Raw genomic sequence first — 15342 nt, 5'->3', positions numbered from 1 at the left:
TTGAATAAAAAATGTCAAACATTAGAATTACACAGATTAACTTTCAAAAGCTGCCAATTAAAATGCAGCAGTCATTAATATAGTGTAGTACTCGCAATTTTCTTATATCTTGACTCTTAAATCATTCTTTTTAATCCAATTTTAACATACCTTAAATCAAAGAAAAATTTTCATTACACACCCTTTAAATAAATATCTGGATACGCTCCTGTTTTCCTCCTTCCAAAAAGCTCGCTCTTTTGCTGCGAAGCTCAATGATAGGACACAAGCAGCGCGGGTTAGCTTGTACAAAAGTGAATTTCAAGAGGATTTTAATAGTAATATCCATTTCCACCTCAGTGCACGCTCCTTTTGCTACGTATATGCCATCGCATTTATCACAATAATATCGCACACCCCCCACAATTTCCCTTTCAATATACTCACAGCATGTTAATCAAATTTCCAATTAATGGGGTAGGGATAATCAATATTCAATCAGTGTGGACGTAATTGCTATTAAAACGTGCATTCCGTGGTGAGGAAGCATCTCGCATTGAGTGCGAGAGAGTTTACTTTTGCCATTGGAAGCTCTTAGCTGATGTTTTATGAGCTTCATCTCCCACATAAATTTTACAAATTTATTGGATTTCCTCTATTTTTTCTTCTTCTTTAATTCTCTTTGCAGGGAAACACTACGGGAAACCCGTTGAGTGGATGGATGCTACCGGCAAAGAGCTCTCTTTGTGGCAGAGTATGCTAAATCGTCCCAATTTCTGGGTTGAAGGCTGTCTTGTGTTGCGATCTTCAATTGACACCGCACGCAATTCTTTATAGTCCCAAAGTGATTAAGAAATTTGGTAAGAAAATGAGAAAAGAAATCAATTTTCCAACATTTTTTTGGGAAAAAAACATTTTGAGAAAATTCTTGTTGAAGAGAATGTAGTATGTAATATGTTTTTTGTGTGTGAGGGTGGTTTTTTGCGGAGTATCTCATCATAAGTGTACGTACACAACATCCCATCCCACGACTTTATGAGGGTGGTTTGGTCACTTAATGAATGAGAAATCTGTTGATGTGTTTATTTTCTTTTTGTCGAAACTTCCCCCAAATTTTGGGGAAGAAAAATAAAAGATTCCATGCAATGTATTTGTGGAATTGCATTATATACATAAACATAATGAATTATGTAGAGGCACCCGTGTTGTTTTATATATAGATGACAAAAGAATAATATTTAAAAAAATATATTCTCAAGTTGTTCACATTAATCGTGAATTTTTCTTGTGATCAAAAAGTTTTTTGTGAGATCTTTGTGTGGTTTTTCACGCCCAAAATTCCCTTTTTTAATGAAAAAAAAAATCCCTGGGCGATTTTTAGGAGAAACACAAATTTTTAAAATGAAAATTTAGAAAGAAAAAAAAGAGACAAAGACCTCTCTTTAAGAAGATTTAGAACAAAAAAAAAAAGAATTAAATGTTGATATTAATGCTAAAAAATATAATGTATTCGTGTGTTGAGGCACAAATTTAAATATAATGAAATGATAATAATTCTAAAAACAAAATAAATTCAAAAATTATTTATTGAGAAATAAAAGTTATGTGTTACAAATAGCAGAGAAGAAAATGGACAACATAAAATAATATACATATAATCCTTGCAATTTAATCCACACACACAGATATTCTAAAAAAAATGTGCAAATGCCACGCTCATGTAATTCCTTCAAGATTTTTGCCGAAATGAACACACCATAGCGACTTAAAAAAATTAAAAAAATATATACATAAATATGAAGAAAATTTAGAAATTAAATAAACCACAAATTCCTATATAGGCGCATGCATAGCAAGATGAAGATGAATGAAGCAGATGAAAAATTTATGATAAGATAAAAGATGCCACAATAATAATTATTGTGATTGCTTTGACATTCCATTTTCTTGCGTATTTTTAATTTAAGTGAAAATATGATTAAGAAGTATCCTTGTGGAGTAAAAAAAAACCAACAAAAGAAATGTTGCTATATATATCATAAAATACTATTTGGAGGCACAATTCAATGGTCAACCACTTAGTAGATTTATCCCCCGTCATCTGTGAAGTATTCAACATCTATTAATTGCAAATTTTTGTGTATATTTATATTGCTAAAATGAATGTAATTTTTTCGAGAAAAAAAATCAAATAAAAAAATGTGAAGAATCATTTAAAGAGATTTACATTTTTTTCCCACGAATTCTAATCTTTAATTAAATAATATTAAATAAAAAATAATAGAAGAAGAAACTTTTGCAAAACCGACCGGGTTGGAGCGCGGATACAATGCAAAGCTTAACTACATGTCAGATGTGAGATCTTTTTCTGCGTTGTAAATCGAAATAATGTAATAATTTCTCAGCTCCCTGCAATACTAGTGACCCCTAAGGCGAATTAAATTCCTTTCTGAGAAAATAAATAAATCTTGTGTAATATGTAGCGAATTCTTTTCTTCCATCGGGGGTGGTGCAAAAATTTCTGGCTCTGGATTTGTGCAAAATTATTCTATTTTTTTTTAAATAAAGGATGTGATCTAAATTAACCTAAAGAGATTTCTTTTGGATTTTCCTTTCCTTGGAAAAGAGATTAAAAAATTATTAATTTTGCTGATGGATAATATTTTTAAAAAGTTCTGGTTTTATAAATAAACTAAAAATTATTCTAATTAAAAAAAAACATTTTTTAAAGAAAAACAAATAATTTTTGTAAGGAAATCAAGACGAGGAAAAAGAAGAAGAATTTTGATTAATTTCAAAACTTTTTGATGATTTTCGAGAGTATTATAATCTTAAAAATTTTGTATTTCTTTAAATAAATTCACAAACAACTCTAAAGATGCCTCAGAACGTTAAGAATTGAGTCCCAATCAGTAAAAAAATAATTCGAATGATGTAAAGAATTTTAGAAAAAAATATTTGATTTGAAAACTTTTTTAAAAGGACATTTCTTGTAAATTGAAGAAAATTAAGGAAAATTACTGGAAAAAATGATTAATTTTTAATGATTTGATAGAAAAGTTAAAAAATTAAAAATTCCCGTCCATATTGGCATGAAAATCTTTTATTTTGATTAATATTCAAGTAACTTTTGGAATCCTTTAATAGAAAAAAATCTAAAATCTTTAGAAATCTTCTAAAGCTTTTCTATAAAAAATTATTAAAAGTTGAAGTATATAAAAGAAAATATTTAAATCAACACGTCACTAGAAAGTTAAAGAAGTTTTCGTATTTTACTGACTGCCATTTAAGAATTATATTTTAAAAAAGAATTCTTTTCTTTTCTTCATAAAAATTCTTATTCTTTAAGGAATTTCTTTAGAAAAAATCTCTTAATTTAATCAGAATGGATAAGTTTCTTATAAATCCAGAAACTTTTGCACAACATCCCGACTTAAATGTTCTTTCTACAAAAATTAAATAAAATCGTGTGTAATAGACGAATTAAGAAATAAATCTATATAATAGAACTTTTACTGTTACTGAATTTCCTTTCTATTGCGCGTTAATTGTCTTTGTATTTGGAAATGAAAAAAAAGAAGTTTTTTAAGATGTTAAGAAGAAAAAAATGTTGGTTTCACATTCTATTTAATGAGAGGTAAAAAATAAAATATTGTCGATAGTGCTGAAGAACTTTGAAGAAATTTTAAGTATAAAAAATAAAACACACGAAACCTTCCACTAAATCGTGATACTATTTTATCTATACATATTTACATGCATAAATGTATCTCTATATATGATTGAAGTAAAAGTAAATGAAAAAAAACTTATACACAGTGTTTGACAAAAAAAGAAAAATTCATGTGTTTTGTCTCTTTTTTATTTTTTATCAAAGTTAGAAATTGAAGGAAATAAAAAATCCAAGAAAACCCTTTTCTATAATATATATTATGATAATATAAAACCTATAATAATTATAAACTAAATAATATTTAGCTTCGATAGACAAAAATCAAGCCCATTCGATAGGCAAAAGTTAATCAAGTTTCAAAATGAAATAAAAAATTGATATATGAATAAAAAAAAAGAATTATTTAAAAGAAAAGAAAAATTGATGAAAGAACAATGCATATTGATATTAGTCCTTAAGAGTATGTATTTGATGAGATACGGTAATAAAAAAAAAGGAAAGAAATTTTTAAAAATACCCAAATTATTTTTTAATTTAATAAAAAGAATTAAATTGTGGAGAAAGTTTACATTCAAATATCAAACATCGTCTTTCTCCACTACATTCCCATCCCAGCAGAGTCCTATCACCTTCCCCGCGTTGAATGCTACATCGCGCACAAAGTCCTCACTGGAAGTATCCTCCAGGATTAGACTATCGTCGTTGGAATACATTTTTAAGGCATTTGTGTGGCCACAAAAGGCAAATTTCCCCTTCGTGGCATTGATTCGTTTAACAGGACGTCGAAATGCGGAGACTTCCTGGACAACTTCATTGGGCTTCCGGATGTCAATTGTGAGAACTGTTCCCGCGGAATCGCCAACCTTTACCACAGAACTCTCCTCCTTCTCCCCATCCATAGTCCACGCAATAGCCGTCAGGGAGGTATTGTGCTTCCCATAGAGCCCACTAGCGGGCTTTGTGGACAGCCTATAATCCCACAGAAGGGCACTCCTGTCCCGTGATGCCGTTGCAAAAATGTTATCCGATCCCGGACGCGTTGCAACACTTCCTATTGCACCCCCATGGGCATTCCGGAAGGTATTTACACAGATTGCATCCACAAGGTTAACTTCCCAGATCTACCAAAAAGTAAGATTTTTTTTATTTAAAGAGAAAGAGAAGGAAAAACAAGAGAAAATCTCACCTTTATGCAGGCTTCAGCATCAACGGTGACAATGTGACTTCGACTCTCGCGGAAGACATCGAGATCCAGGACTGAACCAATGTGCTGATTTCTCTGGTCAACCAGGAAGTAACCCTCCATTGATTCGTTAGTAGACCAAAGCTCCACTGTTCCTCCTGCCCGCCCAAGAGCCACCTTTTTCCAACAAATAAAAAAATATAAAACTCCCTCAATCTTCCACACAAGGATACCCAAAAACAATTAAAATAAACTCACCAAACTATCCTGGATGAATCTTATGACGTTAACGGGAGTATTAGTAACTGGTTTAGTGATCTTGAGATGCTTTCGCTGCTCCTTGTAGTCCTGGATGCTTCTAAAGCCCCAAAAGTGTCCAACCAAGAAGCGCGTGCGGTAATCATTGATTGCCACCACGACATTCCCACTGGGATTCACGTCGAAGGATTCGTGGAATTCCTGCGGGGTGACATTCTGCACTGGATCACTTATTCTCAGCTGAAATTCCTTGGCATTGAGATGGGGTAAGTGGGTGCTTCCTACTAAATCCTTCTCTGGCACTTCGACGTTGAAATTTCTGTAAGTTTGTGCTAAATTCACTCTTTTCTGTGCAGATGCCATTGCTATGGGATTACTGGGAAAAATGGTGCCGGAAGTGGCCTAAGAATGGGGCAGGAAGTAGCAGGAAAAACGCGGTAAAAAGATGTGAAATTTTTACAAATGCCGCATGCAAAGTTGTTTTGAAATTTTGACAAGTGTCCCAAATGTCAAAAAATCGTCTCTTTTACCATCAGAAATTGCATCTGCCAAGGAAAATTGTCTTAGCAGGCGAAAAATCCTTCAATGAAAAATGAAAAAATTTTGAGAAAATTCTTTTACTTTTTTAATTACTTCTGTATATTCTGAGATTATCGGATTAGTAATGCAGCAGAGGAAAAAATGAGTTGCAGTTTGTTTTGCAGGAAAAATCCCCCGCGGAAAATGAACCATTCTATTGGAGATGTGTGTGTGTGTGCGTTGTTTAGCGAAATGAGCAGATTTTTATCGTGATTCAGGCTTCAATTTTGGCGGATTAAATTCCATCGCCTTCTTGGGCTTCTTTTTCTTCTTGGACGACGATGTGCCCGCTTGAAAACTATGCCAACTATCAACGCGACTCTGTCGTGAATCTTCCCACGTCTTCTGCCACAGACGATCCTGCGCTATCCGTTCCTCCTCCTCAATTTCTGCCTCCCTCTTGCGCTTCCGCTCTTCCTGATCGCGTGTCTCAAGTTGCTGCCGTCGACGCTCCATGTCGGCAAACAGCTTCATTGTCATGACGTACACTGCGTGTTTGTATTTATTGGGATCATCCTCGGGAACAAGCTCATCCCCACGTCCTTCCTTTTTCATCTTTTTCCGCTTCTCTGCAATCTGTACGAAAAGGAAATGAATCTTAATCACTCACAAACTCTTCAAGACAACAAAAAGAATTCTCACCATGTGATCTGTGCGATCTTTGGCCTCCTCATAGACATCCAAGCACTTCTTCCTGGTCACATCATTCTCCAGTGTCTTCCAGGCTTTGCAAACAATCTCAAATGCCTGCTGTGCCTTCTCCTGATTATCTTGATTCTTATCCGGATGCACGAGAATCGACAAACTCCGGTACTTCTTCTTGATCTGCTCCACTGGTGTTTCTGGTTCCACCTGGAGCACTTCGAACGGATTGAGATTGAAGTACGTTGAACCTGGTCGCAGGAGGCGTTCAATTTGCTGCTTGGACGTCAGTACAGAGTCCCTACGTTCAATTTCTTTCACCTGGTGCCCCACAGGGCGGTTAAATTGGGAGAAAATTAGGGTGGTAAATTATGTAAACAAACCCCCCAAAAAGGCACCCAAACTCACCTCTGTGTAGAAATTATCAAAGGGTTCGTCCTTCTGTGAACTTCCTGCACTATCGGACATTGTGAGGAATGGATGGGACTGCTAATTGAGCGTGAAAATATTCGCGAAATTGATTGAGGAACGCGTGAAAAATCAAAACTCACTTTTCGCGTAACAAAAGCCTTTTTTTCGCTTTTTTTTGCTAAACTTTTTTGGGACACTTTTTACCTTTTGCGCCCTCTACGTTAGTGTGTCCCATAAAACCCTCTAATTGTTAGCTTCTCTGCTTCTTTTCTTTCTTATTTTGCTTTGATTTGCATTGTTGAGTTTTCTTTTATGAAGATTTTCACAAATGAAGTATGAAAATGTGAAGAAAATCAATGAAAAATTGTTAGAAAAGACATTTTTCACGCACAAAATGAATGTTCTTAAAGGAACTTAGAGGACACCCTATCCCTTGGTCTTGCATCAGTCAGTTCCAATAAGACCTTCACACCGTACGAACGAGTTAAACGTCAAAATATTTCAATATCGCATCGCATTTTCATTGGAAAAATTCGCGAGTTAATCTAATGTTGAATTTTGGCAAAAATTGGTGATAAAAAATCCACAGCAATGGCTCACGGCGAAGCGACGAACAATCTGTATTTCTACGAGGACGAAGTGTACCGCATCGATGCACGGGGGCGCGTCAAATTTGGCCTAATCATGGAGAACTTCGAGGGGAATCCTTCTGATTCGGAGGACTTTACCCTCAATAAGGGCGAGGTGCGAATTATCTGGCATCCCGATGGCAAGGAGCAGATCCTCAATGAGAGTCAGGTGCGTGTGTGTGCGTGCGTGAAAATCTCCCACACCTCCAGGGGGAGGGAGAGTTATGTAATTCCACCCCCCTCGTGTGTGAAGTTTTTTCTTTAATTGGGTGACATTGGGTGGTTCCGTCCAAGGTCTCTTTGTGTGTCCTCATGCAGCCCAATACTTTTGTGTTTCTGCAGGTTGGCCTAGCGGATAGGACACTGATGCCGGGTGATGTGGTACGACGGCTGGTTCCGGGTAAAGACACGCAGCATGGGTACTGTCAGGAAATCTCCGTCCGGGCGGATGTAAAGGTTGTGGGCACGCGGTTTGTCGTGAAGAACGTGAATGCCGAACGACTTAGACCTCTGGTCACGGTATTTCGTGACAATGCTGTGTGTCTGGACTCGTGGGTCGGCAGCACAAAGTCCGTCAATGAGAAACTCGTGCTCAGGTAAAATTTAATTGAATTTCTTTCTCTTTTATTGCCTAAAATCTTATTTAATTGATTTTTTTTATTGGAAAACGGTTAAATTTTTTTAAAAATTGATTTCGTAGCTCAACGTGCGGTTCGGTGCTGGAATTACGTCCGGAAGCTGAATACTGCCCGCTGAAGGATACGGAGAGTAAGACACGCAATGGGCTCTTCTCGACAACCCTCTTCTACCCGGGGCAGATACTTTCGGGGCCCGTGAGTGCCCTGGATAATGCCAAATGGCTCGTAACGTCACACGAGATGCGCACAAGTAGGAAGCACAAGACGTGCGATCGGAAGTTCATCGTGCAGTCCGTGGAGGTGGAGGGAGTGTGGGTTAATTGGCAATGCAAGGCACTTAGTGAGGAGAATGGTGTGAGTGGGATTCAGCAGCCAAAGCGCTACGTCACGGGAGACGATCTCAAGCGCCTGAAGCGGCTGAATCTCTTTGAATCGTGCATGCTGCAGATAAATGATAAGAGTCACCTGAAGATCATGGAGGGGGAGGCAATTGTGCGGAAGTCGCAGTGGAAGCGGGAGCAGAGTAACAAATACAAGATAATCCAGTACCAGCAGCGCCGGGAGGATGGGCGCGTGGCGAAGAAGGAAACATGTGATACCGTTAAGCTAACTACAACCGAATGTGATTTAGATAATACGACAAACACCGTTATTGAATGTGATAGGAGCAAGCTGTGCCCGGAGGTGGATGGGCGTGCCATGGGTGCCGCGAAGGAGAGAAACAATGAGACTGCCAACAATGTGCCACAGCCCGATGAGTGGCAGACAGACAACGAAGGGACGGACTCGCATTCGGACAGTGAGAGTCAGACCACAATCAGTTCGTGCTCCAGCAATACGCCCAAGGGCAGCCCCAAGCGTTCCCCGCTGCTTGCGAAGAAGTTCAAGCGCTTGCGGAAGAGACGTACGCCGTCTGTGGCGGAAGGGCAGGCACCGCAGCCAGGGCAGGATCGTGTCACGGAGGCACTGGTTGTGTACAGCACAGTCACAGTGGTGTGGCAGGATGGTACCATCGAGAGTGGCATCCCGTCCACGCAGCTCTATCCCATTCACTACCTCGACGATCACGAATTCTTTCCCGGGGATTTTGTGCTGTCCGGCAATGAGAATGACGAAATCTCACGCCGGGACTACGGGGTCATCCAGACGGTGGATCACTTTGGACGCACAGCCAGGGTTAAGTGGTTCCGTACGTACACCTGTGTGGAGGAGCCAACACCTAAATACTGCGGAGTCTCTGAGGTGAGATTTTTTCCTGAAAAAGCAATTTGTTTTAATTTAAAATGATTTATTTTAGACAATTTCTTTAATTTTTTAATAAAAAATTATAAAAAGTTCATTTTTTTGCTTCTTTTCCAGGTGAGTGTGTACGACCTGAAGGATCATCCGGACTTCCAGTATCGTCCGGGAACAATTGTAATTCGTGTGGCGAATTTTGTGGGTGAGGATGCCACCTGTACAGCTGGTCAGGTGATTGATAACTACCCGGAGGGGCGTGTGAAGGTGTGGTGGGTGGATGGGCATCATAGTATGTGCTGGCCGCAGGATCTCTTCGAGGTGGGCCAATACGAGACGGATGGCACGTTCTGGGACAACGATGACTCGGAGAATTCGTGGGAGACGGAGAGTGAGGTGAGTGAGCTGGGTGGGTCACCGATGAATACGAAGCCCCATCTCGTTCACAATCTCGAACGTGCCCGGATTGCAATGGCGCGCCTTGAGGAGCTCTTCAACATGAACCCCTCGCTGCAGAATCAAACGGTCATGCGGACCCTCTTGGGGGTGTACAAGAAATGCCGCTACCTGGACAGACTCATGAAGACCAACTTCTTCCACGAGAACAACTTTATGGGATTGCTGGAGAGAGTGCGGCGTGGCAGTTCAACTGCGGAGCGTGTGCAGGATCAGATGAACAGACTCTTCACTCCCTCTTCACCGCCCAAGACTACAATTGGGGGGAATGTTGATCTTCTGAGTCCTCCGCCGCGGGATGAGTTGCCGCAAGTGGCTCAAGTTGGCAAGAAGAATTCCCTGCAGGCGACAAAGTCTCAATCGCACAGCCACGATGACTGCAGCAGCTTCAGTTCGGGCAGTTGTCAATCAACAGATCCGAAGAGTAAATCAACATCATCGGGGGGTGAAAGGGGCGGAGCCTTTTGCTCGCCCATGAAGAGCGCCAGTCACAATTCGTCATCATCGGAGAATTGGGGTGACAATGACTACCACACCAAACTCATCTCGTGCGTTGTCACAAACATCGATCTCGCCACGCAGGAGCCCAAATTGTCTGCAAGTCACAGCGGAAGATCCCAACTGGATGACTCCGGGCACTTTTCGCGGAATGGAGAGGGCGCTGAGGGGGGAAGCTCCATCGATACGTGCGTCAGTTCATCGAATGATCTCACCCTCTCCGTCAATGGCTTCTTGCGGACGGATGATGATCTCAAATCTCAATCGTGCGCCAGTATTGAGCTCGTCGATGAAGTTCCGGAATTTGTTTGCGCCAAGCTGTGTGCTCTCATTAAGGCTCAGCTCGTTATTGCTCTGCAGGAGATTAACAATCGCTTCAGTCAGCCGGCAAATGGGCTGAATGAGGTGATCATTGAGGAATGTGATATGTGCATTCCCGGAAGTGATTTCGTACCCAATGATGCGCCCCTCGATGAGGCCATTGAAGCTCTCCCGGAAGCTTCGTGTGATCCCAACACACAGGCAATGGATGCTGATTGTGCATCATCAATTACCACAGATCCGGTGCCTTCTGATTGTTTCGTCGTCTTGGACACAGCACCAAATACGCACAAGTACCATCTAACTATTTTCCATCCCACGAATCCTAAGGCATTCTTTCGTGCCGTTCAGAGGGAGCACAAACTCCTACGAACTGCCCTTCCTGCTGGTGTTTGGGTCAGGTGAGATCAAACTTCTTCTCTTTCTTCCGGAACTCTTTTCACAAATTCCCTCTTTTTTATTCCCGCGACACAGAGCCTTTGAAGATCGCGTGGATCTCTTTAGTGTTATGATTGAGGGACCCAAGAATACTCCATACGAAGGTGGGATGTTTCTCTTTGACATTCAATTGAGTGATGATTATCCCGCAATGCCACCACTCTGCTACTACATCAGCTACTGCTCGGATCGTCTCAATCCGAATCTCTACGAAGACGGGAAGGTTTGTGTCTCACTCCTGGGCACGTGGTCGGGACGTGGTTCGGAAATTTGGGGTCCCGATAGTTCCCTTCTGCAAGTTATTGTGTCAATTCAGGGATTAATCCTCGTGGCTGAGCCTTACTACAATGAAGCTGGGTATGAGAAGCAGAAGGGTGAGTTGATGAAGTTTCTTTATATTCATTTATTGAAGGGGCTGATAAGTGCTTCAAAAGTTTTTTCTTATCTTTTTCTTAATTTTGGATTTAACAAAATTTTAAGATTTATTTAAGTACCCTGAAAATTGATTTTTTATCTAAATACTAGGGGAACCTGGGGTAAAATGATGAATTTTTGGGAGATAATTTTTCCTGAGTTCCGTGGAAATGTTTGAGTTTTCCCATGACAACTATCTTATAGCAAATTTTCCGTGCTACAACTTTGTCTCAGACGTTTTCTCTCTATCTCAACGGGAAAATGCTTTTTCAGGCCATTTTCCAAACCCTTGTACTTTTACCATTTTGCCCCAACCTTGGGGTAAAATGGTTAATTGCGGTTTTTTGTTCCCTAATCTTAATTTAATGAAATTATTTTAGCAAGGCACTATAATATCTATTGAGAATGAAAGATTTGTGTACCCATTAAGACTTTTTTTAATAAAAAAAAATACAAAAAAACGTTAAATTTAAGTTTACTTTTTAATTTTTTTAGTTTATAAAAATTGGTAATACATCCTAAATTGTATGTAATAGTTATACTGATTAATGAAAAATATTTTTTTCAACAATTTTAAAAGTTACCTATTTAAAATAAACACCAAATTCACCATTTTGCCCCAAGGGGTAACTTTTTACTATCAGTGTTCTACGGGAAAACTCGGATTTTTTTTTTTTGGAAAATTCAGAATAGATTCGTGTTTTGCAATAGTTTCTCTATCTAGAAATGAATTTGAATAAAATAAAATTGCAGAGAATTTCGCCAAAACTTAATTTGTAGTTGAGAGGTGAAAGTAACTTTGAGGTTCAAAAAAATTGTTTTTCAACTAAAAGTTAAAAATTTTGGATCAATTATTATGAAACTTTCTAGGCTTAGGCAGGAGTATAAAGTTCAACTACTTACCAAATTAGATAGATTAGTAGCCACTATTTTTTGAGATTTTAATGTTTTTTTTTCCGATTCACCATTTTACCCCAGTTACCCCTACACTACCACCAATTTTATTTGTCTAATTTTTTACCGGTTGTTCTTATTTTTATTTGCGTTTATGTTTTATTTTGTGAATTTTCTTAATCTTTCTTTTCTCGAAACGTGTGTTTTTGGGTTTTTTTTTAATTTTTATTTTGTGTATTCCACATTTTGCCTAGCTTTTAGGGGTTTCATGATTTATAGCAGTTTATCATTGTTGTTTTGTTTTAAATTTATTTTTGAAATTTTGCTTTTTTTTTTAAATTTCTCTTTAATTTTGTTAATTTTCCTACCTGGTTTCTTAGTGTTTTAACGTTTTTTTCTAACCTTTTATCAAATCTTCTAAGTTTTTCTGACTTTTCTCTGCTTTCTGACCTTTCCTCGTTTTTTTTTTTTGTTTTTGTTCTTTTCTGCGTTTCTAATAAAATTTATTTAAATTTCTCAAAATTTACATTTTTTTGACAATTAAAAACTTGCTTTTATATCAGATTTTCTCAATTTTTAGTATATTGCTTTCTTTTTTTTGGGTTTCTAATTTTTGTTTGTGTCTAATTTTATGTTTTCTATATTTTGTCGACTTATTTTTATTATTTGTTTATCAATTATTTTTAAAGAATGTGCATTTTGTTCAGGTACTTTTATTATTTTTTTTATAAATTCCTAAACAATAGGTATCATTTAATATCACTGAAAAGAATAAATAACTTTTATTCCGAATATGGAATCAAAGTTAATCAAAAATGCTCACTTATCAGCCCCTTAAAATTTTAAATAAAATAATTTTGAATTTGTACTTTTTCCTAACTTTTCCCTGGAAATTTTCCTTTCTTTCCTTCAAAGGTACACAGCAGGGCATGGAAAATTCGCGAATGTACAATGAAATGGCCGTAATTAAGCTTGTGCAGTCCATGACAAAATTAATGTGTTCACCGCCAGACATTTTTAAAGAGCAAATTGTGCGGCATTTTGAAGAAAAAGGTTTCTCCATGTATGAAAGGATCAAAAATTGGCTCGACTTGTCAATGGAAATTGAAGAAGAATCAACGCCAAAAGTTGGTGAGTTTTCATTTTTTTTTTAAATTTCTTTCCCAAATTTTCTCCCTTTTGTAGGTAGTTTAAAAGCTTTGAAAAATTAGAGCTTTAAACAAATCCTAATGCTGTGAATATTTTCTCTTTTGACCATTCCTCCTCACCCCAAAACATCAACAACAACAAACAACAACAACATTAAACATAAATTAGATTCAACAATGTTGGATGTAGCCAAACCTGATTTCCCACTAATTCCGGCAAGTCGTGGCTTTTGTCTCACGCTAGTTAATCTACTTGAGAGTTTTCGGAAGAAATTAGAAACAATACGTGAACATTAACACACTTTTGGTCCATTTGAACCCACCTTTTTATTTATTATTAAAAGAAAAAAAAATTCAATGAAAAAATAAAACAGATAGTTGATAATGCAAGAAAAATTATATTTCTATAAAAAAAAATTATTAAAAAATAAATAAATAAAATCACTCCTTTTTGGCATTCCACGATGAATTGCGCTCATCATAAGCTTCCCTCCAGAGAACACATTTGTGCGAAGAAATTGCAAAGAATTTAGAAGAAAATATGCAATACAATTTAGTGAGAGAGAGAGAAAAAAAATTAAAATTCGTTCTGAAAAATTTTTAAATTAGATATTAAATAATTATTGAAAAAGATAAAACTTGTTGAAAATATGAATAACTATGAAAAGAAAATTAAAAAGAAATTCTTATTGCCGTCCCAAAAGATTTATCCTTCAATGCATCCTTGTTGTAAAATTGCATTACTCATTTTGCATTTCATTTCATTCTTAAGAGAATTTTGCTGTTTTTTTTTAAATGTAAATATGTTGAATAATTCATTTTCCTTTTAAAATAAGCATTAAAAACAAAAAAAATGAGAATTTCAAATTTAAAGTTGAAAATTCTTCTACTTTTATGTAGAAAACGGAAAAATGAATTAAGTTAACTGCTATCAGCGACTGAATTTAGTATTTTTTTTAATCTAATTATTAAGTTATATTCCTAAGTTACATATATGCAGGTTTTATATTAAAAAAATAGCACAAAGCTCATAAATTTTCTATAAAGAAAAATAAAAATAAAAATTAATCCTAATCTCTACATAGAAGAAAAAAAAAACGCTTTCAGAGGCAAAAAATAACTCAAAGAATAAAAAACTTAAAAATAGATCATTATTTTATTGTTAAATAGATTTTAGTGAGAGAGAAGAAATCATCCTAGAATAAAAATATTTAAAAGGAAATAAAATAGAATTCAAGCGATAAATTCATTCTCTTTGCATGTACTTAAAGAAGGTTTATTTTTTCTATTTAAAATAAAGAATTGTCTTAATTTTTAAATTAAATGTCTCTATTGAAATCACGCGAAGCAAATGAAAAAAAATCAGATATTTAATCAAATGCGGTGCCTCATGAAATAAATAATTAAAAAATCATATAATTAGAGAAAAGAATAAAAACAGAGAGAGAGAGAAAAGTGCTCCAAAAATAGAAAGATGAAACGAAAAAGAAAGATTTGGAGCTATAAATAGAGCAAGAAAATAATAATGAAGAAGAAAAATAATTTTAAAAAATATCGTGCTACAATATTTACAAAGGAGAAAAGGATATAAATTCCTATATTTGTCGGGGATGTTTGTGCTGAAAAAAAAAAAGAAGAAAATAGGTAACAAAGAGAGATATCCTAAAATGTCATGAGACACAAAGGAAGAGAAATGAAAAATCTTTAATTGTGTTATGTTTTCTCAGTTATTGAATCTCATATTATACACCATTATACATAAATAGATATTAAATCTATATATAAATAAAAATAAAGAAGGATATAAAAGAATCAAAGATTTTTCTTGGGATTCCTTACAGTTGATGGCAAAATTATAATGACAACTTTTAGTGTAGGCGTTAAGTGGTAAGTTTGTTTTTTTTTCGGAGAATTACAATACTAGAACGTCGCTGGAATAGTAAAG

General features: G+C 36.4%; 4 protein-coding genes across 16 annotated transcripts in view; 2 read left to right on the top strand and 2 right to left on the bottom strand.

Annotated features, from left to right (window-relative positions):
• Positions 1-4168, top strand: part of LOC129786747 (uncharacterized) — an 84976-nt gene extending 80808 nt beyond the window's left edge. For 11 of the 12 annotated variants that reach the window (XM_055821945.1, XM_055821939.1, XM_055821942.1 and 8 more), the window contains one exon: positions 668-4168. In XM_055821945.1, the coding sequence (XP_055677920.1) occupies positions 668-816 (149 nt within the window). In that variant the 3' untranslated portion in view covers positions 817-4168. The remainder of the gene's footprint in view (positions 1-667) is intronic. The other variant, XM_055821938.1, reaches the window with a different exon arrangement.
• LOC129786749 (protein valois) lies at positions 4157-5594 on the bottom strand. The gene is made up of 3 exons (XM_055821950.1): positions 5094-5594; positions 4839-5012; positions 4157-4773 (listed from the first exon to the last, which is right to left on the bottom strand). The coding sequence occupies exons 1-3, from the start codon at positions 5454-5456 to the stop codon at positions 4231-4233; spliced, it is 1080 nt and encodes a 359-aa protein (XP_055677925.1). The 5' UTR covers positions 5457-5594; the 3' UTR covers positions 4157-4230.
• Positions 5595-5738: 144 nt separating this feature from the next.
• LOC129786746 (dnaJ homolog subfamily C member 8) lies at positions 5739-7209 on the bottom strand. Its single transcript, XM_055821936.1, has 3 exons — positions 6723-7209; positions 6315-6635; positions 5739-6248 (listed from the first exon to the last, which is right to left on the bottom strand). Exons 1-3 carry the CDS (start codon positions 6780-6782, stop codon positions 5877-5879), a joined length of 753 nt encoding a protein of 250 aa, XP_055677911.1. The 5' UTR covers positions 6783-7209; the 3' UTR covers positions 5739-5876.
• LOC129786745 ((E3-independent) E2 ubiquitin-conjugating enzyme) lies at positions 7204-14973 on the top strand. Of its 2 annotated transcripts, none has more exons than XM_055821935.1 (7): positions 7204-7523; positions 7697-7950; positions 8055-9234; positions 9352-10904; positions 10978-11315; positions 13165-13380; positions 13435-14973. In XM_055821935.1, exons 1-7 carry the CDS (start codon positions 7317-7319, stop codon positions 13458-13460), a joined length of 3774 nt encoding a protein of 1257 aa, XP_055677910.1. In that variant the 5' UTR covers positions 7204-7316; the 3' UTR covers positions 13461-14973. The 2 variants fall into 2 exon arrangements, with proteins under 2 accessions (XP_055677910.1, XP_055677909.1); XM_055821934.1 differs by having other exon boundaries at positions 7304-7523; positions 13567-14973.
• The last annotated feature ends 369 nt before the right edge of the window (positions 14974-15342 follow it).

Source organism: Lutzomyia longipalpis, chromosome 1 (assembly GCF_024334085.1).
Source record: "Lutzomyia longipalpis isolate SR_M1_2022 chromosome 1, ASM2433408v1".
Lineage (NCBI taxonomy): Eukaryota > Metazoa > Arthropoda > Insecta > Diptera > Psychodidae > Lutzomyia > Lutzomyia longipalpis.
Note: the sequence above shows the minus strand (reverse complement) of the source record. Positions and strands in the feature narration are given on the sequence as shown.